The sequence below is a fragment of the Myodes glareolus genome, chromosome 18 (assembly GCF_982192425.1).
Source record: "Myodes glareolus chromosome 18, mMyoGla1.1, whole genome shotgun sequence".
In the NCBI taxonomy this organism is placed as follows: domain Eukaryota; kingdom Metazoa; phylum Chordata; class Mammalia; order Rodentia; family Cricetidae; genus Myodes; species Myodes glareolus.
This window is the reverse complement of record NC_142043.1, coordinates 20502742-20529516: the sequence shown is the minus strand read 5'-3', so window position 1 is coordinate 20529516 and position 26775 is coordinate 20502742. Positions and strand designations below refer to the sequence as shown.

Below are 26775 nucleotides of genomic sequence, written 5' to 3'. Positions count from 1 at the left end.
ATTATCACATATACTCACTCATAGGTGGTTTTTAAACATAAAGCAATGAAAACTAATCTACAAACTACAATCCCAGAGAACTTAGACAACAATGAGGACACTAAGAGAGACTTACAGAGATTTAATCTACAGGAGAGGTAGAAAAAGACAAGATCTCCCTCCCAGGTGTCTATAGATTGTGTTGAGTTAATAATTAAAACTAACCATTAAGGATGGAGAAATGGCTCAACATTTAAGAGCACTTGCTGCTCTTGCAGAGGACATGGTTTCAATTCCCAATACCCACATGGTAGCTCACAATCATGCGTAACTCTGATTCCAGGGAATCTGACACCCTCCCTCTGTTCTGGCCTCTGAATACCATACACACACGGTACATATACATGCATGTAGGTATAACACTCACACACATAAATCAAAGTAAATAAATTATGAACAAACATACAAATAAAACCAAACCCTAACCTTCTTAGATGACCAAATAAAACTGAAGGGTTTTCAGAGAAATAGCTAATAAAAACTAAAATTTTTGTTATTACAAATAAGAATTCCCAGACAGGTATTGTGACACACACCCTTAATCCCAGTACTCTGGAGGCAGGGAGGGGCCTTTCTCTGTGAGTTTGAGGTCAGCCTGGTGTACATAAAGTTCAGTACTGTAAAGGATACAAAGCAAGGCACTGTCTCAAAACAAACGAAAAAATAAACAAGCAAGACCAAAATAGAAATATGTTTCTAAGAAGAAAATAAAACATTGTCACTCCGGGTACTCTAGAATTACAGCCATGGCTCTGTAAACCTAAGATCATCAAGTGACATTTCTAAACTTGACTCTTTGATAGATGATATGAAAGATGCTAGAACTATAAAATAAGCCACATAATCGTCATTTTTGTATTAAATTTTTTATTACGGGAAAAAGTTAAGTCAGGAAATTAGAAAGCCAATTCCACAGCCTACCCTAAGTAAAAGACTTTTCTCTAAACTGTGTCCTGGAGCTGACTCTTTCACTAATACGCATATGTGAGAAAGCTCATTGTCTCGCAGTCTTCAGGATCAGCTTGTAGGTGTAGTGCAGGGTCACCTCATTAAAACTTGAAAATCTTCCTTGTTTTTAGTACACTTTTTTCATCAACAGGAGGCTGCCTCTGGCTGCCAGGCTGTAGAAACTTCTTTATGGTGGGCATGTCACTGATTCGGGTTTTCAGAGCCTGCAAGAAAAAAAAAAATCATAGCCTTACAGAGAAACCCAAAGACAGAGGCAGCTTGTAGCACAGCCTAGGGAATGTGAGTTCCTCCACCAGCTTGAGTGTGGCAGCTACAGAAGGGCAAGGACAAGGAAAATAAGAGGAAGAGGCAGAACGTTTTACGTGAAGCCCACTAACACTTTGTATGAAGATTTGTTAAGGCTTTGCTGACTTCCGTCACCCTTACAGTCTTCCTTACACCTTACCCTTGACTCTGGAAGACTGTAAAGAAGAAAAGCAGTCTCTCATATATCAACTCAGGGAAAGCTGAGCTGGAACCGAGGACAGGAAATACTGAATAAATATTAACAAATAAAACAAATAGCTTACTGTGTCATCTGATATGGTAATCACACAGGAGAAATTGAAGAAAGTAAGGAGATACTTGGGACTGATGATACACACTCTTGAATGAAGAGTGTCATGAAAGATAACAGGGAGGAGCCAGGCAGTGGTGGTGCACGCCTTTAATCCCAGCACTCAGGATGCAGAGGTTGGCAGATCTCTATGAGCTCGAGGCCAGTCTGGTCTACAAAAACTAATTCCAAGACAGGCTCCAAAGCTTCAGCTACACAGTGGGTTTGAAGCATTCTGAGGTATTTGGAATCCCGTCACAGAACAATAAAATAAATAAGCAATACACATAGACTCTAGCAAATAAAGAGTTGGTTTAAAAAATATGAACACAGTTGAAAACTTCTAACCAATCTAACAAACAGAGAAAGAGAAGCCCCAAATCAAAAGCATTAGAGATGAAAACAGGGATAGTATTAAGCTATGAAATTAGTATTATACTAAGGAAATTACAATGATCATTAAGAACATTTTGAAAAGATATTCCATAGATGAATAACTAGACACGTTATCTGCCAAAGTCTAATCAAAGAATGTAAGCCTCTTAAACAATCCTCAAAAAATGAAGGTAATTTAGAATCTCCCTCCAAAGCAATCCCAGGACTGTATGAATACCACTGCTGAATCCTACCAAATCATAAGGATGAATAACACTAACGTTTCACAGAATAGAAATAGAATAGTGATAAAAATAGAAGGTGAGGGACAATAAACACAGATCCTATGAGCTCAATCAGTATTACACTTCTGTAGTAGGCACTTCTCTGCTGCTGGGATAAAACACTATGATCAAAACAGCTTATAGGGGAAGTAGTTTATTTTGGCTTGTGGTTCCAGATCCATAACAGTCTATCATGGAGGGAGGCATGCACCAGGTGGTAGGCATGGTGACTGAAGCAAGGTGCTGAGAGCTCACATCTTCAACCCCAAGAAAGAAGACAGAGAGCAAACTGGATGTGAGGTGGGACTATAAATGTCCAAAGGGCACTCCCCAGTGACAAACTAGCCCCAGTAAGGCCACACCTCTTATACGTCCCCCAAACAGTCTCACCAACTGAGAACTGATTTTTCAGATATCTGAGGGGGATATTTTTATTTAAAGTGCTATATCCATATCAAAACCAGATTAAGGTCAACACCAACAACCAAACAAGCAAATGAATGAAGAAACTGTCCACAACACCTACAGTAAATTTCTCAATAGACACAGACATAGAAATCATCAATAAATGTTGATGGTGGCTACAACAAAGCATTTGGTGTGATTTCAACATCATTTTGTTGGTACAGCCTACCATGCAGCCAGATGGCAGGAACTACATTGACTAACTATGCATCTAAGAATTGGTGCATGGGAGATGTTTGTAAAATGCACAAGGATCTGAACGGAATGAATCCCAATAGTCCCTCCACACATAATTGGCCGGTTGTTTGATTTTACTGATGGTCCGGCAGATGGGCTGTCTCATCTACTGAGCCGATGGACAGGCATAGCAGCTTAATAACCAAGACTGGATCAAAGGGAGTATTTATGTCGCTCTGTTGGCAGACCCTACGGGCTGTGAAGTAATTGAGTTGGAAGAATTAAGGGGTGCACAGGGGATTGGAACAGGTACATACAGCCTGCTGCGGTGAATATTTTGTAAGATAGTTAGTCTATTTCTATTTCTAACTAAGCTAGCTAAGATCAGATGTATGACATGAAATGTGAGTGGTCTTTTCGATCTGAAACCACCACTGTCCATTTGCTTGCCCTCCCTCCCTCCATTCCTCTCTCCCTCCCTCCTTTTATATGTGAACATTTTTATAATTTAAATAGAAAGTGTTCTTTGCCACTCAAGTTTCCACTCCTTGAAACTGTTCACATCTACTTCATGGCATTCGAGCTCACTAGCTCTTTGTGGGCGGTGTAGGAGTAAAGGTGGTGACAGGTGTGTCATGTCCTCTAGGAAAGTCTTAGTAAAACACAGAATTGTTCTGTAGTTGTGCCTTTTTAAATGTCAATCCCGAATCTAATTTAAGGACACATTAAGATCATATACTCCACTTCTTTCTGGAGATGCAAAGTTGGTTAATAAATACAAATCAATAAAATACAATACGACAATGTGGGACAGTTACAGTGGAATTTTGTTCACCCTGAACAGATGAAATTATGACATTTGTAGGAGAATGAATGGAACTGGAGCTCACTGTGTTAAGCAAAACAAACTAGACTGAAGAGGACAAAAGAACATGTCTCAGTTACATGCAGAAACTAGATATAAATGCATGGATGTCAATGTGTTTTATATTCACAACAAGAATGTAGAAAGTGTATTATGAAGGAGGTTTAAAAGGAAAGGAAGAATGGGTAGGTGCTGTGACTCACATCTTTAATCCCAGCAGTGGTAGAGTGGTTACACAGAGAAATGCTGTCTCGAAAACACCATAAAAAGAAGAAGAAGAAGAAGAAGAAGAAGAAGAAGAAGAAGAAGAAGAGGAGGAGGAGGAGGAGGAGGAGGAGGAGGAGGAGGAGGAGGAGGAGGAGGAGAAGGAGGAGGAGGAGGAAGAGGATGGGGAGGAGGAGCAAGAGGAAGAGGATGGGGAGGAGGAGCAAGAGGAAGAGGAGAAAGAAGAGGAATTTTAGATCTATTTTGCTGAGTGCAATGATGGCATATGCCTTTAATCCCAGCACTTGGGAGGTAGAGGCAAGCCAGTCTCAGTGAGTTTGAGGCCAGCCTGGTCTACCAGGTGAGTTCTAGTACAGCCAGGAGTGTACCTTGTCCCGAAAAACCAAAAAAGAAAAAATTAAATAAAACAAAACCACTAAAAGTAAAAATGAATGAATGAATGAATAAGTAAATAAGTAAAGGAGAGGATAAATGAGAGTAGTGGAATATATTTGTAGCATGACGGGGGTCGGCTTGTTGGGGTTTCCGTCCTGCCTGGTACCTCACAACCGGCAACTCCCAAGGAAAAATCACACACAGGACTCCATAAGGTTATAAACTGATTGGCCCATTAGGTCAGGCTTCTTGTTAACTCTTATAACTTATGTTACCCCATTATCCTTATCTACATTAGCCACATGGCTCCGTACCTTTCTCAGCTGGGCAGGTTACATGTTGCCTCTTCAGTGGTCTGTGCAGGAGTGGCAGAGGGACCTTCCTCCTCCATAGCTTTATTCTATTCTCATTGCCCCACCTCTACTTCCTGTCTGGTTGACCCGCCTATACTTCCTGCCTGGCCAATCAGCGTTTTATTAAAATATGATTGACAGAATACAGACAATTCTCCCACACCATATATTGATGAAAGCAAAAGTGGAATTATTTCAGGTGGTAAGGGGTCTAGTCAGAGGCAGAAGAGGGGATGGGACGTTCCTAACGGAATCCATTTCTTTGAAAAGAAAAAGAGAATATCAACATTACACCAATCAAGTGTCAACATAACCAAACTTTTACACTGAGATAAAGAGAGTTTTGATGTGCATGGGTGTGCATGCACATGTGTGGGTATCTATACCAGAGGGAAATCGATATTTGACAGTAGGGGTGAAAGTTGAGATCAGACGGAGAGAGATCAGCTCTGATGAACTCTGCAAAGACAAAGTCCCACCTAGGATGCTGAACATCCCAGAGACCAAGAAAAAAAGATGTCAATGGGATAAGAGGGTGGATGGGGCAGAGTTGCTGGGTCCTCTGGGATAGCACCCAATTGGTTTTCTTACAGAACAAGATTATCTGAAAGCCTTAGAGCAAATGCCTATAAGTTCATTTTGGAGTCCAAGGGATAAGTCTGCAGGCCTGAAGGAGGGTAACAGTCTAGGCAAAAACACCAGATCCCTGGCAGGGAAGTGTGAGACAGCTCACCTGAAGCAGGGGGAAGTTGACAATAATGTTGGGATCCAGCTCTTCCATATTGTAGATCATTTCCACCAGGTGAATATCAGCCTTGCTCAGTTTGTTGCCAACAAGGTAGTCCTGCCCGTGGCTCTTTAACACCTGGAGAATTCAAAGGGAAGACATCGTGAACACTAAGAGCCAGGATGGGGGCCCCTGCTTCTTCCTGTTGAGACCCTAACTCTAAGCATCATTCTGTTAGTAGACTGGCGCTCTGGGGTTCAAATTATTAACTAAGCAGGAGAACCTGAAGAATGGCACCAACTTCCTTATAAAAGGATGCGGCGGGTTCCTTAACTCTTTGGCTCAGTGAGGACACTTTTAGAGGTTGGCTCCCCAAGAAACAGGAATCGGGCTTTCATCAGCAACTGTATCTGCCAGCACTTTGATCTCCTTACCAGTCTCCAGAATAGTTCAGACATAACAGTGGTTGCACAAATCATACAGTGAATGACGTTTTTGGTGTGGCAATAGCTAGACCACTCTCTAGTACAAGTTCTGGGGTCATATTTAAGATATTTATATTACAATTCATAACAGTAGCAACAGAAATAATTCTATGGTTTTGGATCACCACAACATAAAGAACTGTATTAAAGGGTCCATGCCTTAGGATGGTTGAGAACCACTGCTCTAAACTCTTTGTATAGAGCCCTGAAAGTCTTTTTTAATGCCATTCCTCTAAAGCATGCTTTTCAACAGCCCAGCCTGAGTTCTGTCTCAGACTCCTGAGTGCTGGGCTTACAGGTATAAGGCATCACATCTCCACCAGTATTATTGGTCTTGAAGTGCAAACAGTTTCTGCAAACCTTTTCAAAGGCAGGAAAGTAACGGTTTGTTGCTTTCTCTTTCATCAGGGCAATATTTGCTTCTTTGACCCCAGGTGGGTCGAATGGGTAGAGAATAAACATCTCATTCAAATCGGCTAAACCTTCTGAATACATGTCAATCCTGAAAGACAAGAACACCACAACTGTCCACCACGTCCGGCCTGATATTTTTCAGTTTGAAAACCCTAGAGAAGAGAGCATCAGTCGATACCACCCCCACCTCCTGCCCCTTCCTCTTGGGCTGTGTCAGACATTAGCTATGACTTTACTTGCAGGATTAGTTTCCTAGAGAAGCCTGTAAGGAACACACCTGCCTAAAACCTCTGTTGTACATGCAGCCAAGTATAACTAGGAGCTTTGGGGACTTCTCCAGAGTCACTATGAGGAGAGACTATGGTATGACTCACGCATCTACCAATGATACTGAAATGGAGCCCCTCATCTGTTTTGGATTATTCTGTGAACAAACAGGGTGTGGGTATCAGCAGTAAAACCTGAGAGCTCACCAATCCCTGGGAGAACTCAGGTGCTTCTTGGTTCCGTTCCTGCTACACAGTCTGCATTCTTTTAATGCTACAAGTTCTCTCAGTTTCAAGCGCTGCATATATATCTTTTATACCTAATTTCTGTAACGTATAACATCTAGCTCAAGTGTGGCATATATAGGTCTAATTTTACCCGCGTGCATGTAGATAGCCATGACTCCAGTGTAGGTGTTTGCATCTGTTACAAAGCAGTTGAGTAGATATACACGTATGTGCGCCCAGGCTCTCACGTCCATTCTACTGCACTGCGTCAGGTTCCGTGCCTGTCTCACACTAGCTTGGAGGCCATCGCTGTGTGACACATTTTGAAGTCATTACTGTGATACCTCCAGTTTTGCTCTTTCGTGTTCCACGCTAGGTCTCGCCAGCAAGAACCACGCGGGACACAGGATTCTTCTGCAGAAATAGCTTTAATGCCTCTTGGGAGCTAGAGCATCAGCCACATGGCCGGGGACCCAGATATGAAGGAAGCCATCCCTTATATATGAAACAGACCCTGCTTCGGACGTTGGTGCTCTTGGATTGGTGAACTGTCCATTATCCCAGACGATGCCTCGGGAGTAGGCGGGGACAGCAGTGGTGGAAAGTTACCAACATGTGTGCGCTTTCTTGCTCACCTGGAGGTGTAGCGCCATCTTATGGTGGAGAGTGTGGTTGCGGCCCTCTACACTTTTGGGGGTTCTTCATATAGCATATCTTTCAACTGGGAAGTTTAATCCATTCACCTTCCAGGTTGGGGCCAAGATGCAGACACGCCCTCACTGTTCTGTTCCATTTTCGTAGCTGTGCTGCCTGCCCCTGCATTTCCTTTTGTGTGCAGCTGTGTTCTGATGGTTTTCTAGGGAGGCTGAAACTGACTCCCTCCTTTCTTCTTTGTGGCTCTGCTCTACCTTGATCTTTTGCACTAACCTTGGTTTTCCTGATGGAAGTGATTGACACTATCCTTGGGATCCCTGTAAGCATGTGCAGTGTGACTAAGCCTCTGGTGATGAACTCCCTTGGTCTAGTAACTTCTCTCAGGTTTCTGACATGCGTTTTTCTCCATGCCCTTTACTTCTGACAGGCTGGCTGTAATAGGCCTCAGAGATATGCTCCGTTGAACTTATGTGGAAACTTTTCATATCAACATTTCATACCAGATTTTACTTTCTTTAAAAGAAATTTGTGTGTGTGTGTGTGTGTGTGTGTGTGTCTGTGCCCTCATTGCTGTGGGATTCCCCTCTATATACTCTTAATATATTTTATTATTATCAGTCAATAAAGAAGCTGCTTTTGCCTGTGGCAGGGCAAAATAGAGCTGGGCGGGGAAACTAAACTGAATGCTGGAAGAAAGCAGGAAGAGTCAGGGAGCCTGATGCCTGGGCTAGTTAATAAGAATACTGACCTAATAGGCTATGCAGTGTTTTAATTAATATAGTTTCTGTATGATTATTTCAGGTCTGGGCAGCCAGGAATGAATAAGCAGCTTCTGCCTACTCCTCATTAACGTATGTGCATATGGAGGTTAGAGGTCAATCCTAGGTATATTTTTCGATTGAATTCCAACATTAATGAGTTAGGCTCTCAGATAAACTTGGAGCTCAAATCTTTGTGCTAGACAGATTGCAAAGCACCTGGGATTCACTGGTTTCTGCCTCTCGGCCCTCGGGTTACAGATGCATACTGTTGCACACGGCCTTTATTTGGGTGCTGGATATCACACCTTCAATGTGCATGCTTAGACAGGAGGTCCTTTACTGACTGAGCTGTGTCCCCGGCCACCACAGTTGACTGAGCATTATTGAAACAGTTCGAGCACAACTGGGAAGCAACCTGCCAGGATTGGCGACACTGACTCAATCGAGCTGCTATAGTTCTATGTGACACGAGTCAGGAGACTCCAGAATCTTGGGCACCTCAGTTCTAAAGACGGGGCTAGTCTGTATAGTTAGCTGGTAGCTTAGTTCCCTGGTCCTGACCGTGAGCCTTCCTGCACACTGAAAGCCGGCAAATGAAATCCTTCCAATGCCACTCCATCTCTAGACTCCGTGTTATGAGCATCCAGCTTCAGAAAAGCCTGAGCTCCTGGAGGAATGGTTTCACTGTTCTCCTGAATACAGAGCTGATGAGAGTTCTCAAGCCTCTCTCTCTGTGTTCTGTCTCAGAACATATTTGGCTATCATTATGGTCACCAGGATCTACTATAATGTTACTTGTCCCTCATCTCCATAGGACTCTGCTGTAGTTCAGCCCAGTATAAACACCAAGGCAAGCCTACTGGTGGACATGACCCCCTGCCATTGATCTGATCATTCAATGAGGACTTAAATCCTTGTCATGATATCCATTGGTATCAAAATAGAAATATACTGTACAGGGCTCTCTCCTTCAAGTCCTTCCCATAGAGGTTGTATTTGCTGGAAAAATAGTTGAGAATGGCTCTGGTCTGCACCAGCTTCATTCCATCCACCTCCACCATGGGCACTTGTTGGAACATCAAAACGCCATCTTTTGAGAAAAGAAAACAGAAAGAGAGACTTAAAAAGAAATCAGTGGGTTCAGGAGAGATGGGTCAGCAGTTAAGAGCATTGGCTGTTTTTCCAGAGGTCCTAAGATCAATTCCCAGCAACTACATGGTGGTTTACCACCACCTGTAATAAGAACACAGCATACATATAAAGAAAGAAAAGGAAGAAAGAAATAAAGAAAGAGAGCAAGCAAGCAAGCAAGCAAGCTTTTGAAAATATCCAGATTTTTCTAATCTGGGCAGTGGTGGAACATGCTTTTAATTCCAGCACCTCGCAAGGCAGAGGCAGGCAGATCTCTGTGAGTTCAAGGCCAACCTGGTCTACAAGAGCTAGTACCAAGACAGCTAAGGACTGTTACACAGAAAAGCCTTGTATCAAAACACCAAAAAAAAAAAACCCCAAAACCTGTGTGTTATACATAAGGTTTCAGAATCAAAAGTTACAAAACACAAAAGGAAAAGCATCTCACAGTTCTCCCACTCCCCCAAGCCTTGCTCATTCAGGTCTGTCTGTTACCATCCAGACATCTGCTAAAGGAGCTTTTGTTTCTTCCTGTTGACTTCTGCTCAGAGCCATTTTTAGGAAAGTGGGACAGAATGCAACAAGGTGAACAACTGATAGCAAGGTTGGTCCAGAGAACAATTTCTGTGTAGGGTTCTTGTGTGCTCTTCCAATCATAGCACCAGGCAGTGGCTCCCAGGAAGGCATGAGTCCCAGGCCTCACAACTGCTACCTATTCCTGTTTCTTTACCTTCTTACACTTTAGTCTGAGAGTCCAGTTCTTCAGAACCTTTTCACTATACACCCTTAAGGATTATCAAGGATTCAACTAGTCAAGCCACCAGACTGAAGAACTCAGGGTGAGTGCTGTGCTTTCTTTTTTTCTCTTCCCTAAGGCAGCAAGTCAACAGTGTGGAACCCTGAGCTCCCTATGGTTCAAAAAAGTGGAGAAGGAAGGGAAAGTCATGGCAAGGCATTGGGGATGCTTCATTAGCAAATACTCAGAGACTTTTTTTGCCATTAAGTAAATCTGCCCTAAGAGCCCTTCTCCTTTTTATTTTTCCTACACTCTCTACCCTCTGGCATCCCTAGGTACCTTAAGAACACACCCACATGATGGAGTCTAACACATCTGTAAGACATCCCTGTGTAGGGTCTTCAGGAACTTGGACTTACCACTTCTTAACTTCTCCAAGTCTTCATTGGTGTGTATAAATTTCTCTTCATACTAGAAAGCAGAATCAGCAAGGAGTTGTAAATTTTTCGTTAGCCTTGTAAGCTTAACTTGCATGCATTCTCAACACTTTGGGATTTGTCAGTCTGTGCAAAAATCTCCTTATAACTGTTTGGAATGCTCGTCTGAACTGTCAAGAGAGCAAATCTCACAGCGTGTAGCTGCTCATCCTAAAGGTCGTTTCGCTTCCACCCTGCTCCCCACCAAGAACTATGGCAACTTCACAGTCTGGGAGGGAGTTCACACTAAGGGAAAGCCTGCACAGGTCTTCTCATGGCGAAGTTGTAAGATCACTGGAGTCTGCATCTTCAGTGAGATCGTTGGGTCTGCAGCACTAGATGTGACATGGACCCACAGTCCCTGTCCTCGTTAGCTTTAGCTGTGGAGTTGGCACAGACCAGAGTTACCTGAGGGAATCTCAATTGAGGGTTCTTCTTGATCAGACTAGTTCATAGACATGTGTGTAAGAGCATTTCCTTCATTGCTAATTGATGTAGGCCAGCCCACCATGGTGGTGCTATCCCTAGGCAGACAAGTCTGTACTACAAAAGGAAGCTAGTTAAGCAAGCCAGTGCAGCAATTCTCCAGGGGGTTTGCCTGAGTTCTGCCTCAACTTCCTTCAAATGATTGGGTTTGACATGTAAGCCAAATACACCCTTTCAGCCAAATTAAGTCTTGGCCAGTGCTTTATTTTTAAGTTAAAGAAACTAAGTATATAGATGTTTTGCTTGAATATATATCTGTATATCACCGACATGCCTGTGTCTTCGAAAGCCAGAAGAGGGTATCAGATCCTCTGGAACTGGAGATACAGATACAGTGTTAGGAATCAAACCTGGATCCTCTGGAAGTAGCCAATGCTCTTAATCACTGGGCCATCTCTCCAGCACCTAGTCAGTGTATTATCATAGCAACAGAAAACAAACCAGGACAGTCTCTGTAAGGCCTAGTTTATAATTGACATGACTGCTGTGGGTGCCATGAGTCCGGGACGTCACACTCTATGGTATTAACTAGAATTTCCTCTCCTGGAATTCATGGTAAAATTCTCAGTTTAAAGAAAGGTCCATAGTGCTCACAGGAAAACAGTAAAAGGATCGTGACTTTCGTGATCTTCTGTGGTTGGTTGCACGTTTCTAAAGAATATTAATCAAGCAAGACGGCTTAGCAGGTAAAGGCATTTGCTGCCAAGTCCGATAACCTGAGTCTGATCCTTGTGCCTCACAATTTAGAGGAATAAAACAAACACCCACAAGTCATCCTCCAGCCTCTACCTGTGCATCCGTAGCATGTGTGTGCATACACATAAAAACACACGAACAAAATAATAATTGTAAAAAAAATTATGGTTCTTATGATGGCACAGGTTCATTATAACACTACATTTTTTGTGTGTTTTTCTGACCTTGAATTCATTTTTAAATCTCACTCTCAGTACAGTTATATAATGTATGATTCATTTTGTTATGGGAAATAATTCACTAAGCCATTAACACCACCTAGAAATATTCAGGAGTGTGTGTGTAGGCTAGACAGATGATGTACCTGAATTCTAATGATGCCTCACTATTTCCTCACACTATGTTTTCACTTCCTTATTCCTTAAAGCGACTGAATATTGGTGACCATCTTCTCTGCTCTTTATCTGCCTCTAGAAATTCAAGCTCAATCACTTTAGTAAGAATGGCCGCCATGACAGGCTGTCGGAGACAGATCCCACGCACTGAGTAGTAGCCAGTATTTGCTACAAATGGAACAATTTGGCCAGACATGGCTGGCACAAGCCTACACAGTGACTCCATTTTGGAATTGAGGCAGGAGGGTGATAAGTTCATGGCCAGCCTTGGATACACTGCAAACTGTACAAAAACCCTCCGTTAGAGAGTTAATGTGATGGTCCAGTGGTTTAGAATTCTTCCAGATGATCCCGGTTCTATTTACAACACCCATATGGTGGTTCACAACTGTCTATCACTCTAGTTCTGGGGATCGGATGCCCTCTTCTGACCTTCATGGGCATCAGTCAGGCTTGTGGTTCACATATACACTCAACCAAAACATCCACACACATAACATAAAAACCTCAAACCAGTTTTTATATCTTTTATACTTATATCACATATCAAATATAGTATTATATTTGTGTTAGTAGAATCTTTCAAAAATAGAATCATTAGAAACAATTATGGGTATTTCTGCATTTGGATGCTCATATGATTCAGGATCTAGGCTGTAACTCATAAATAGCTGTGTGATTTGAGCAAATCATTTAAGATCTCACAGCATTTGTTCCTTCATTTATAATATAGAGAATGTTTTCTGTTCATCTATTATTTCGTTTTATTTTTTAATGTGAGACAGGTCTCACTGTGTTGCTCAGCAAGAATCAAGCAACGCTCCTCCTACTTCAACCTTCTGAGTGGCTGGGGCCATAAGCGCCTGCCACTGCATCCAGCTGAGCTGCGAGTTTTCAGAATACACAGTATAGGGCTTGCCCACATCACATATAATTCTGGCTGCAGAAACTGTGATGATTTATTATAATTCTAAGTAGTGGTAGACAGGAATATTGTCATCGCTGGCCTCTTGGTGGAATGCTTAACTGTAGACAGACACTACACGGCATTGGATGACAGAGATAGTGAGGTGCTGAATGTCACCAACTAGCCAAGCCTGCACTCAGGAAACACATAGGGGACATACAGGGTGAGCAGTCATTGGAAGGGGTCACCAAGTTTGGATAGGTTGGTGAATTTGATGGTTATGGTGGGGGTTGGGGGGGAGGGATGGGCCTATCATGATCAGTCTTTGGACACAGAAGATCCAGAAGGTCTGAGCAAGGGTCCAAGGCAGCCTGAGCTCAGCTGCCTTTTCCCTGGGGTAGACAAAAGAAGGCCTTGATACTGAGTTCATGGCTTCTACATCACCCTTCTGGCTAGAACTCATTCCTGCAGAGACTGAACCATAAGGAGGACATCTGAGTGGTGGGAAAGCAGATTCCTCATGGAAAGAACACAGGGTGGACAGGCATCCGTCTGTAGCTGTGGACTGCTTTCTCTGGAGCCAGCAAGGATCGAGCTGAAGTCCCAGGCATGCCAGGAGCAAGGGTGAAGTGCAATCTTCAGGGTCAGGGAAACATGGCTCCAGGAGGCTGGGGGAGCATCAGGACACTGCCTCAACCCTGAGTCATTCTTCCCAGTTCTATCCAAGGACAAAATCTGAGTCTGTCATTTCCACTCAAGGAAATTCCTCCCAGATAGCAGGCATCCGACCAAGAAGTGTTTTACCCAGTGACGCCTCTTGAGGGCAGCACTCAAGAGGGTCATATAGAAAAGTACCAGCACCTCTTAAAAATTTCAGACGTGTTCTTTTAAAACTGTGAAATGCTTGAATGTTCTAGATGGTCCACTATTCATTTAAATCTCCTCTTTAAAACTGAACGTGGTAATGTATGACTGTATTCAGGAGGCTAAAATGGAAAAATTGCTGGAATTTGAGATCAGCCCAATCTACACAGTGAGTGAGAATCATTTAAGAAAACACTCTCACAAACAATGGGCCACATTTATATATATATATATAAACCTCTTTGGAGTCCCACAGATACTTAGGATGCTGAATGGTAGAGCCAACTAACTCTCTTCCTCACTGTGCAGCCTCAAGATTTAGAGAACCTGGCACTTACTAGGTGCTCAGGAAATAATGCTAGAGGGTACTGGTGGCTCAGGCCTTTAATCTCAGCACTAGGGAGACAGAGGCAGGTGGATATCTGTGAGTTTAAGGCTAGCTTGGTTTATGGAGCTAGTTCTAGGACAGATAGGGCTGTAACAGAGAAAATCTGTCTGGATAAACCAAAAAAAAAAAAAAAAAGAAAGAAAAGAAAAGAATGTCTATACAGGTATACATGTTCGCCCACCCTGAAGAAGGGAAGCAGAAAGAAACTGTCTACTCCTGCCTGTTTCTCATCTCCAGGTTGAATTTTCACTTAGCTTTTATTTTCTAAAATTTGACATATTCATTCTTTGCTACAGAGTGATGATAACTACAATATATTGTTGTTCCTTGGGGCCCTTTCTCCTAGGATGTGGGGAGCAGTTCTCTCAAAATGCCTCTTACACAGTCGAAACATCAGATACAATGTATTTTGCCTCTACTTCAATGTGTTCTTTACTCTGCAAGAACTCTTTCAGGGAAGAAACCTTCCGCAAAGACATGATTACATCTGAAACAATATTTACTCAAATATTCAATATTCATAATTCTAATTCTTATAGATACACCATGAATTACTTCTAGCTTGTTGGGGAATATTATTTTAAGCTGTGTGACTTATGTTTGTGCTGCATTTGTTTAACTCTGTGAAGCTGTGATTCTTTCCCTGTCTAAAACACCTGATGGTCCTAATAAAGAGCTGAATGGCCAACAGTGAGGCAGGAGCAAGGATAGGTAGGGCTGGCAGGCAGAGAGAATAAAAAGAAGGAAAAATGAGGAAGGGAGGGAGCAAGAAAGAAGAAAACAAGAAGAAGAGGACATCAGGGGCCAGCCACCCAGCCAGAAATGGAGTAGGAAGGAAAGAAAAGGTATATAGGAACAGAGAAAGATACAAGTCCCAAAGCCAAAAATAGATGGGATAATTTAAGAAAAGCTGGAAAGAAACAAGCCAAGCTGAGATCAGGCATTCATAACTAAGAATAAGACTCTGTGTAAGATTTATTTGGGAGCTGGGTGGTGGGCCCCGAAAATGTCTAAAGATTCCAAAAGAGTAAAATACCAAAACAAACACTTGTTTATTTTTATTTTTTTATTTTAAACATTATTACACAAAAAATTATAAGTAAAAGAAAATCACATGCCTGGACAGTTAGAGTTTTCTTTCCCACTCTGTATCCATGGGGTGTACATATTTTGACTAAGGCCTTGGAGTTCTTTACTATCTGTGCTGGGTGAAGAAAACAGTCTCAAGATTTGTAATGTCATGTGTTCATGTGTGCCTTTAAAACTGATAATCTTAGTTTAAGGTACGAGTCTGTTTTTATTCAGCAGGGTCACACTCTAGAGCACGGCCTACACTGAACTTGCAATCTTCCTACCTAGACAGCTGGGGTTAAAGATATGCCTTAACCCCAGGGCACAGTTCTTAGGGGCCGTGCAATGAGAAACACCTCCTGACTGATGTGAGGAAAAGATCCGACACAGTCAGTTTTAGTTCCGTCTGAGGGTGCAAACCTTACCTCTACTCCAGCTGCAGCCAAGAGCCACCGGACAGACTCCATTCTACCCCGAGCCTCATCATAATGGAACACGGGCTTTCCCGCCATGGCAGTAGCTCCTTGGAGTCACTAGGTACAAATGAATGAATGAAGCTAAATGTACCTTGTAAATGTATTATGGTTAATAATAAAACAGTATAAAAAAACTGTACTGTTTAAGAAGAAAAGATAATACAGAAGAATGATCTATCCATTCTCGTCAAGGCTTCAAGGAATCCCAGTCAGACTTTTGATCCAAATTCTCACCCTCCAAAAACCACCATCTTGAAATTGCACCAAACCACTTCCAAGCGCTCTCTTGGAGGACATGAACAGAGCAGCCTCAAGCCCACAGTGGAGAAGCCTGGGATCTGGCAAGCCTTGAAACCTGGAGACATCACTGACAAGGGGAAGGGGCCAGAACAAGGTCCCTCCCTAGCTCTTTGGCTCCTGTGTAGCATTGTTCAGATGGTCCTAGCTCAGCTTCACTCCAGCTGGAGCCAAAGGCTAATTCTTCTCACTATAGAAGGGGATTCTTTTTCTACCACAACTAGATTTCCCACGTATACACTGAGTTTTACTCACAACCTATGAGAAGGACAGGCCCAACAGTAACTTTCTATTGAGAGGAACATGACTGGTTTGTCAAGTGTCTGGTGAGGAACGGACAGCTTGTATTTCCATCCTCATTCAATTACTAGAAGAGACACTGGCATCTCTACGGATAAAATTATGTGGAAAACCTGACATTTTCAAATGTACTTCATTTGACACTAACATCTCGGAATTTCCCCATACACATAGTTTGCAAGCTCCACGACATTATTTATTAGTGAATTGGGAATTACACCATAGGTTCTAAGTAGCATTCACACTTTAAAATCATAGGAAATCTCAAGAGTGTGTCTTGTATGTTAAAGGTAAGCAATCTGGGTTCCATCCATGTTGCACAAGTACGGCTGGGGATGAGATGAAAGAAGCACCCCTCACTGGTAGTGGCCTTATGGGTTCACACAGCTTATTCTTTCCCACAGTGTCCCCATAGAACTGACTTCCTGGGCCAAGGAGATAATCTTTGTTTTAGGAGTCTATGCCCATCACTGCAGGATATTAACTAAGCAACCGCCAGTGTTATACTGCAGTCTCTCCCAATACTCTTTATGACAGGCAAAAATGCCTACAGCCTTTGCCCACTGTTCTGATGGCACAGCACCTCCCAGTCACTTCCCCTCAGGCTGAGAACCACGGCTGTGTTCTGAGCTGCACAAGAGAGAACAGCATACAGAAAAGAGTCAGAAAGTACCTCAGACTGAGCCCAGGCCAGATGGGCAGCAGGCTCAGGCAAGGGTGCGTGCGGTGCACACATGAGAGCAAACCACACTTTTGGATTGTTGGGTTGTTCAGTCTTACACACACACACACACAGACACACACACACCTCTAGTTTACATGCAATCTATCAGTTTTTCTTAAAAGGCCAAAGCTGTTTCCCTTCTACAACCCCCTGGGGCATTTCTTATGTATCAAGCAACAATGAGGGGTAGAGAGTGACACACCCATCTGATCCTGTTTCTGCACTAAAGAGGTTTAAATCTACTCCTGACCACGGACTTGTGTCCATGTGAGGAAACAGAATGCGCCCTGAAGTGGCTGTAGTTTTCCATTCAGAAGTTATCATTGCCACAGCTGGTCGGAATTGGGTGACATCTGCCAGCGGAAAATAAAGCCCCAGGCTTTTGGAGGGGAGGATTCTGTCTGCAGGGTCAGCATCATCCGGCACTTTTCTTACCCCTCAGAGGTCAGGCTTCTTATCCTTAGATTACTGCTGCCCCTCGCCGGTGTCTAACAAATCTGCTTGAAAAGTGTGAGAGCTGGGTCCGCAGTTGAGAGTTCTTGCTGGTCTTACAGAGGATGAGAAAGTGGTTGTCATATCAGGTGGCCCACAACTGCCTGTAACTGCAGTTCCCTGGGATCCAGTAACCTCTTCTGGCCTCCATGGGTACCTCCATTCACACCTGAGTATTTCCACACATAGACACACACACACACACACACACACACACACACACACACACACACGCAGTTATCAGCATTATGTGCCCTCCAGAGGCACCATAGGTTATTTGAATTCTGGTTTACCCTGTGCAACTCCAAATTACTGTGATTTTTTTTTTCTCCACAAGGTCTGTCTGAGAGTCTGTGATTTTTCTATGTAAGACAAAAGTCACATGCTTTCTTCTATTGGCAGTGACTCCAAGGCAATACCTACTCTGCTTGGTGGCTTACATACCTGGTCAAATGTAAGCACCCTCTCCTTTAGCTACTTTCCCCTTGTAACTCCCTATGTACTGAGCTGCAAGGGCTCCAAGAAGCTCTAGTTTTGAAGCTGAAGGGTCTAGACCCTCACCCAGCCCCCGCTTTGACAGCCCCCTGGTTTTGGCAGACCGACTGCAGCAAAGACCCTGCAAGATGTAAACCCCTGACTCAGCAGGATGTGTTGAGCCCCCAACCTGGCCAGATCCTGCCCTCATTACTGGGAAGAAACTGCCAAGTACCCTCCAAGTGGTTAGGAACCAAGTAAGCTGGCAGGCTCTGGGCTTGATTTACTGATAATGGTGGAATGCAGTAAATCGGCCTCCCCTGCTCCATGCATGCTCTCACCGTGGCCTCCAGCAGCAACCTTTCAGCAGCTTCTCTTTGGGCTCTCAATATTGAAGAAGCAGGAAGAGGAAGGAGGAGGAAGGCATAGTAACAGAAGGAGAACAAAGGGAAGTTGATGAGCAGATGGAGGAGGACTGGAGAGGTGGAGGATAGAAGAGGAAAGTAAAGGCCCCTGAGAGGCTTAGTTGGTACAACTGCTTGGTAAAACTGCGACACCAGCGTCATGCCCTCGGATCCTATAGTGGAAGGACAGAACCTAGTACCCAAAGCAGTCCTCTGTGCACACATGTGTGGTGGCTCATGGGTGCCTACACTTATACACACTGTAGGTAAACACACACAAATAAAACATAATAAAGGTACCACTACGAAGTTCTGACAGCTCCAACGATGCGATCTCACAGTGTAAAAAGCAAATGCAGCATTAGTCAGAAGCGAACTAACTGACAACACCTAGGCAACCAATCAGCCAATTGACTACAGAATAGCTAGTTAGCTAATAATCAGTGTTTTGCTTTGATTTCATTTTTTTTTTAAGAGAAGAGACAGTTTCTACTTTGTTCTCACTTGAATATTCACATTTCTATGAAATCCACAGGCAGTCTATATTTCGATTCTGCCCTGCAGACACGCACATCAGGCTGGGTGCACACACCACAGGATTGTTATTCTCAGATCGCAGGTGATAGCCCATTTACTTTTATCAACCCATCACGTTCTCTGCCCTTGTTTTCTAAGTCCCTGGCTGTTGCTTTCCTTTAAAATTAGTAAGGGAGTCCTAGAGAGACAGCGCTGCGGAGCCCTTGCAGCTCTTGCAGAGGACCAGCCTTTGAGCTCCACCACCCACATGATGAGACAGGTGCTCCACAAAACACCTCCGGCTCCAGCTTGGAGGGATCTAAGGCCTTCTTCTGGGCTCCCACCCCATCACAGGCACCCTCACACACAAATAAATACAATAAACTCTTTAAAAACAAATCTAAACTGCACCTGCAGAGGGCAGCGATTACTGTGAAATGCTATGCTCTATCTTTTCTCAAAATGAGACTAGGAGACTTAGATTAAGATAAAGGTTAGGGTTTAGAGAAAACGGCTACCCAGCTCCCGAATTTCCTAAGCCATTAAGCAAGCAAGAGTTCAAAACCTTATTTAAATTCTCCTATACTCTAGGAGTTCCGGACTTTGTTAAACTCTGCTCCCAAAAGAAACTGAAAGTATCACCCACAACACTGAAAATCCCACGGTTAGGTGAAAAATTTCCCATGCTTAAAAGCCTTCAAAGCAGGGGGAAAAAAAAAGAAAAACCAGAGAACCCAGAGTCATGCATTGCTGTCTTTGGAGCATAACATGGAAGTGGCTCTCATGAAGTCAACTGCTGCTCTGCCAGCGCAAGTCCTGCCCACAACTAAGTCTGCCAAGTGTCCTAAGGGGGGAGGATCTCAAAGAGGGCAGGCCACCCATGCTGGGATTTATGCTTAAACTTAGTGGATCACTCACCAAACCAAACCAAAAAGATACAAAAAAGGGATAGGAACGTGGGGACGGGGGTGGGGTGGGGAAGGAATGGATGCTTATGACCAGGTCGGGTTACATACGCATATGATATTATGAAAGAATAAATTAAACATTTTCTAATTAAAAAAAAGCTCAAGCGTTAACGCGGGCACTGTCCTCGTCCCTCCCCCTCTGTGAGTAGGAAAAGGGACTGCAGCTCTGAGGATTGAGGGGTAAAAAAGCAAGAGGAAGAGGGAGGTGCAATCCGAGGTCTGTAACTTGGCTGCCAGTGTTTTCCAGGTTCCTCTGGCATCCTCCCGGATGCCCAACTGTAGGAACAAGGCTTCAGTCCACCGTGCCTACCAATTCTTGTGAGGAAGTCACAGAAACCTAAAGGCCCGTAACAAGGATAATAAAATTTCTCAGACTATTAGACTCCCATTTCCCCATTTTCTATAATCTTTTTTTGAACATTTCTGGAAATTTGTTGTCAAGCAAACGGGTGGAAAGACTTCTGCCTTGCTCTCTACGTACGTCCACGAGAAAGCGCGGCCTGAGTGTAAAACACTCCTTCATTTATGAAGAACGTGAAGCTAAAGAACTTTTCTTAGCTTCAGGATATGTAAACCTGTATGGAAAACGATTCTGCCAGTACTTACCTCGCTAGAAAATTCTCTGCTCCCGAAGCAGGAAAGAGACCCAAGTGCTTTTGTTTATAACTTAGAGTGAGTTCTTCTGAGAGAAGGGGGAGGAGTCCCGTTAGAGAGAAACCACACCCACAGCGGTCGAGGATGGGGGGAGGGGGAGTAGGATAGGGCGGGGTGGCTCGTGGTCTCCATTTGCAACTAGAAAGAAAAAGTGCTAAGTCTTTATAACTCTACAAAGCAACGTATTTGCTTTGCAAAACGGGTTAGTATTTGCTTTTCAAGGTTGACCACTAAATACTATAGATAATCTCAGCTACTTTTACTCTGCCTCTGGATGGCGACTGGGTTTGGGAACAAAGACAGATACAAAATTTCCACTCTGAAATTAGCTCTGAAGGTCAAGAAGTCACACACAAAGGCAGTTTTGTTCCAGGGCTGGATGGATTCTCAAGTGACACTGGCTTGGTTTGGAAACCTGTGTAAGCCACCAACACTAATGAGAACTCTGAGGGTTTTGTAAGAAAGGATGTTAGCACAGCTGCTTCTCATTCTTAGGAGAAAGATAAGCAGAAATGGGACAACTCCAGGTGGATGTGTGTTTACTAAGCCTATGCCAGAATCCAGCTCAGAAGGTGACAAGGACTCGGATAGGTCTGCAACTAGGCGGTTCTGTCAGCTTCTGCAAGTCACTGGTAGTGATTTTTGGGTAGCAATTCACCCCATGTATAAGTCTTTAGAACGTGGTTTTGCTTTTCTTTCCATCATTCTGCATTTATTTTCACTTTCATTGTATCATTTCAGTAGTTAACGTTTCCTGACACTTGGAGGAAATCACACTGTCCCAGAAAGATTTATTTCGGAGGATTCACGTCCCAGGGAGTAGTGAGAGATATGAGTGTTCCTGGAGGCTGCAGAACATAAGGCTTTAGGATAGACTGGTGATAGATAGATAGATAGATAGATAGACAGACAGACAGACAGACAGACAGACAGATAGATTAGTCAGAGACTGGGGTCCAAAAAAGACTTGTGTGTTGGATAAATCAGTCCCACAGAGGGATGCTTGGTGGTTTCTATGGTGAAAATATGCTCTCTTTCTACTAGGTTGGAGGGAGTCCTCAATGAGAAATTATTTGTCATGAAAAAAGTCTTCAGATGTTAAATTCTGGGTATACTGGAATTTGTTCTTGTTGATCTTTTCTTTATAGGAGCACACTGTGAACCACCATCTCATTAAAGAATCCATTTTTTCTTGCTGATTATTTAATCCAGCTATGTGAGCATGTCAAGCACATATTCTAACCATTTCTGGATTAAGAACACACATGCATACCACCCTCCTCAGGTGTATGTGAGTGTATGGTCTCTCTCTCTCTCTCTGACATACACACACACACACACACACACACACACACACACACACACTCATACTTCAGCAGAATAAACCCTTGATAATATGTAATAGTTTCCTTTATATAGCTTAAGAGTCTGTGCTTATCATGGTGGGTGGAGATGGGGTGGTGGGAACTGTGTTTGTATTTGGCCAGGATTTAAGTTGGAAAAAGATAACCCCCCCCCCCCCCAGACATAAATAAGCCTTACATTGGAAAAAGGCATGAAGAAGCTTGACCATTGTTATCAGGGGATGGGGGCCTCGTTTTTCTGCCTCTTAGACTCATAGTTAAAAGAATTTTAAAACCCAGGGTCTGTGTGAGGACTCAGCAGGTAAGTGTTCCTGCTGCCAGGCCTGATAGCTTGAGTTTCATCTTTAGAGACTTAGATTCTAGAAGGAGAGATCTGAGAACGCCCTGGGACCACCACACACCTGCCTACCCCTCCCCCACAACAATAAAGAAATGAATAGATGAAACAGTGTTTCAAAATAGACTCGGAAAGAAGGTGGAGTTTGAGAAAGACAACAGGACAGGAATTCCGGAGCACTCAGAAGCTGCAAGAGGAGGGAGAGCAAAGAAGTCATGCTTTCAGAGTTAGAGGTCAGGAAGGTAGACTGGCTCAGAAGGCAAGTCTACAAGCATCTGCGGGGTGAGTCACAGATATGACCCTCTCCTCAGAAACAAAGAGAAAATGCCCAGTGTTGGAGAAAGCAGGCTTAGGACTTGGGCCAGTATTCGAAAGGAGAGCTAGAAATTGAAAAGACAAAGGTGCCCTGTGAGTTCAGGTGTTGCACTCTGAGCAAAGCGGCCTAATAATGATAGTTAAATAAGCAACAGATGTTGTTTCGGGGGTTTTTGTTGTTGTTTTGCTTTGTTTTTGTTTGAGAAAGGGCTCATTTTGGCTTGCATTTTGATGAGACACAGCCTACCACAGAAAGGCCTAGGAGCAGGTGGCTTCATGGTGGCAGAAATGCACAGCTGGAATATTACTTCCTCCCCTGGTAGAAGAGCAGGAAGCAGAGACAGGCTGTATGGAAGAAGCTCAATGCGGGACTCCAGTGGCCCCTTCCTCGACTGAGGTTCCTCCTTCTCAGTGTTCTATGCTTCTCTAAAACAGCGCCATCAGCAGAGGACCAGATGGGCCTATTGGGAAGTTTTAGTGCTTGTGATGCTGCTCTAGTATTTCTTTATATCCTACTGGCCAAGAAATCAATACTCACAAGTCTACAACTGTTGAGTCCCTAGAGGGCAGGCCTTCGCACCCCCACTTCATCTGTTTTGCACTCTTGCAGTTGGTTGAAAACAGGAACAAAACCAGGAACAACCTGTTGTTTTCAGCAATGTTTCTAAGGATGTTTACCCCTAAGCCATTGAGTTACCATGATGAGCTTCCTGCTTTTGCTGCCTTAGCCTCCCCTGCTGAGGGCTATATATACTTTGTGAGAACGTGGAATAAAGGCTTGTCTGTAGAACCTGAAGTTGTGTTGCCTGTTAATCCCAACGTCCCTTGCTCAGAAGAGCGAGGATTGCCTTTTAGTGGGCGGCATACAACCAGCTACAAGAAACTTGGGAAATGCCAGTGGTGGTACATGCCTTTAATCCTAGCACTTGGGAGGTAGAAGCAGGCAGATCTCATTGAGTTCTCAGGCTCTACACAGTGATTTCCAAGACAGACAGGGCTACACAGAGTAACCCTGTCTCAAAAAACAAACAAACAAACAAATAAAATAAAAAGAAAGGAACTTGGGGAATGTAATCGTTAGCTTCACAGGGAAAGTGCCATGGTCAGTGAATCAGAGGAGGCTAGTCTTGTCGCAGCTGGGCTCCTAGAGACCTGAGGATAGAGTTCAAGTAGGAAAATCACGAGATCCTTGAGTTTAGGATTCGGGACACTACTGCAGCAATGCCAGCAACATTTTCTTGTGCAAAGCAAGACAACAGACCAATGCTATGTTAAATTTATCCTTCTGACCATATGGGCCTCACCACTACAATTCCCCTTTCCTTCATTGTCATCTGTCTCAGAGTGGCAGGTGGAAGGGCCCACACAACAAAGCCGCGTAGTCTCAGGTCCTTCTTGGTTGTGCTAGACTGACGGTCAGTTCAGAACAACAAACCACTAGCACAATGTATTCTTCCCTGAAGAATGAAGAGCAAGCACCCTCTTGTGATACAAACTGTGAAGTGCCTTGTAGCAGTGTACTCATTTTAATTGGAAGAAGGTGTTTTATCCTCCATTAATTCTAGTTTATTTATCAAATAAAAGTATGCACATTTTCTCCATGTAGGTAGAAAAGGCAAATTTATTAAACCAAGCAAGCCACGAGAAAAGGTAGTACCTAAGCCAAGAGCAGAGGACATGAACAACAGTGATCACACACAAAAGGCGAAATAAAAAAGACCATGCCACTTCAGTAGCAACACCTTAGCTGAAATATTCTAAGGAATGCCACCATGGAGATTGACCCATTTAGTTCTTAGAGAAAAAACGCTTAATGGACTCTAATTTACATTTAAAATATATGCAAGATTCATTTAAATCATGTTTCTACCTTAATGATTTCTGGGGAGGCTTGAATGAACATCTCGTTGTTGTGTGGTATCCACCAGAGAAGACATGGATTTAAGTCAATAGAAAGTCTTTGCTAGCTGGCCAGGGACTACACTGGGTTTTTGAGATCCCAGAATAGACCTGACCCTTTCTCAGGGTGAATGTTTAAGCAGAAATAATAATAATTCCCCTACACTTACCTCCTGGGTTGACACACTTCAGTTAGCAAGGACAGTTAGCCTGAAACAGAACTACAGAAGCCAGAAAGCAAGGTTAGTACATGTAGAGCCATTCCCCCAGAACAATGGGCTTTGATGAGTTAAGTCTATGTTTCTGTTTTAGAGGGTATGTTGTCTATGTGCTGAGTTTTATGGCCAGAATGGTACTTCTTCCATCTTGGAGTCATTTGTGCTAAGGTCTGGAGCCCTATTTCCTCCTCACTATAGATAGAGCACTAATGATAGGCCAAAGCAACAATCAATACACCAGCATCTAACTTGGTGAGTCAATGAGTCTACTACTGAATTTTCTTACATGGGTTCTTGTTTAATTACAGGATTTTACGTATCTTCAAAGCAGTCGCTTCACATCAAAGTCCCACCCCATCATGGAAGGTACATGGAGGAGTCACTCTTTCAGCCAGCTTTCTACTTTTAGATACCCTGGCATCTACCAAGATCACTACAGCTGGGGCAGTAACAATGGCTCCAATCCCAAGAGACAGACCTGTGATCCTTCTCCCTCTCCTACTAGGGAGTTGTCTTAGTTATGGTTTCTATTGCTGTGAAGAGACACCATGACCATGGCAACTCTTAGAAAGGAAAACATTCAATTCGAATTGGTTTGGAGTTCCAGAGATTTGTTTTGTCCGTTATCACCATGGTAGGAAACATGGCAGCACACAGGCGGACATGGTCCTGGAGAGACTGTGAGTCACTAGCCTGACTTGAACTTCTTAGATCTCAAGACCTGCCCCCAGTGACACACTTCCTCCAACAAAGCCACACCTACTCCAGCAAGGCCACACCTCCTAGTAGTGCCATTCCCTGTGAGCCTATGGGGGAGGGGGGGGACATTTTCTTTCAAACCACCACAGGAGTGCTCACAGTTCTGCTGTGATTGCCACAGACCTCGGTACATTTTTCTCTACTAGTGGTCCTGTCTGCTGGCAGATAATCTCCACTTCAAATTAGTGATTAGATGACAATATACAAAAGAAAAACGTCATACTACAGCATATGGACCCATGTCGGGTCAAAATATGGAACTATAAAGACTACATTAGGGAAAATGTATGTCTTATAACCAAGAGTAAACATATGATACTTTGGCCTGGAGAGATGGCTCAGTGGTTAAGAGCACTGGTTGCTCTTACAAGGGACCCAGGTTCAATTCCCAGCACCCACATGGCAGCTCACAAATGTCTGTAACTCCACTTCCAGAGAATTTAACACCCTTACACAGATATACATTCAGGCAAAACACCAAGGCACATAAAGTATAAATAAATAAATAATAATGAATAATCTTCTGTGACATGATTGGTTTTTTAAAAAGAAATAACATACGATATTCAAGTAAATGAAGACGCAGCTTGAGGTAAAGAATGGATTTGCACACTGAAAGAACAAAGTTATACAGAAATCAAACAGGTGGCACAGGAAGAAAAAGGACGGTGTGTGGGGGGAGCTTTAAAGGAAAAATATAGAAAAATGGGGTGAAATGAGGAAACTGTTACCCTGCTCTGATCTCTGTCTATGTAACCTGTGTGGATTTCCACCTAACTCTAACCTGGCCTACCTTCCAGGACAAGCTTCCTGTAGGTCAGATAGTCCTTTCCATTGCACAGGCCAAGCCTCCAGACCTAAGCTGGTTGCTGGGGGATCCTAGACCATCCCTGATTTCATTATAATTCTGTCCACAATCTGCAGGGCACACTCACTAGTGCCATGAAAGTGACAATTGCCATACAAGTGGAAGGAACCATAAGGAGGGGGAGATAAAGGAGGTTGGGACCTGAACACTGGAAACTAGCTCCTGGGCCTAGAAAAACAAAACAAAACAAACAATGTGACTACCTCTGCTTTTATTAACCTATTGCATCCATTCCTTCTTTTACCTTTTGCCTATCTCTGAACCCTAAGAAGTTAAAAAAAATTACTGTTAACAGAGTTACAG

General features: G+C 43.4%; 1 protein-coding gene across 2 annotated transcripts; it reads right to left on the bottom strand.

The window, feature by feature from the left end:
• Window positions 1–886: 886 nt before the first annotated feature.
• LOC125397896 (glutathione S-transferase A6) lies at window positions 887–20819 on the bottom strand. Of its 2 annotated transcripts, none has more exons than XM_087898023.1 (7): window positions 20665–20819; window positions 15833–15940; window positions 10544–10595; window positions 9215–9347; window positions 6295–6436; window positions 5456–5587; window positions 887–1211 (listed from the first exon to the last, which is right to left on the bottom strand). In XM_087898023.1, exons 2-7 carry the CDS (start codon window positions 15917–15919, stop codon window positions 1089–1091), a joined length of 669 nt encoding a protein of 222 aa, XP_087754149.1. In that variant the 5' UTR covers window positions 15920–15940; window positions 20665–20819; the 3' UTR covers window positions 887–1088. The 2 variants fall into 2 exon arrangements, with proteins under 2 accessions (XP_087754149.1, XP_087754150.1); XM_087898024.1 differs by lacking the exon at window positions 20665–20819 and adding an exon at window positions 17640–17658.
• Window positions 20820–26775: the final 5956 nt, after the last annotated feature.

Excerpts from the sequence above, each read along its gene's own strand:
- LOC125397896 (XM_087898023.1), bottom strand. The coding sequence starts at position 15,919 with ATGGCGGGAAAGCCCGTGTTCCATTATGATGAGGCTCGGGGTAGAATG. Across the intron at positions 9,348-10,543 it reads CTTGGAGAAGTTAAGAAGTG|ATGGCGTTTTGATGTTCCAA; the intron begins GTAAGTCCAAGT and ends TTTTCTCAAAAG. Across the intron at positions 5,588-6,294 it reads ACTTTCCTGCCTTTGAAAAG|GTGTTAAAGAGCCACGGGCA; the intron begins GTTTGCAGAAAC and ends TGAATTCTCCAG.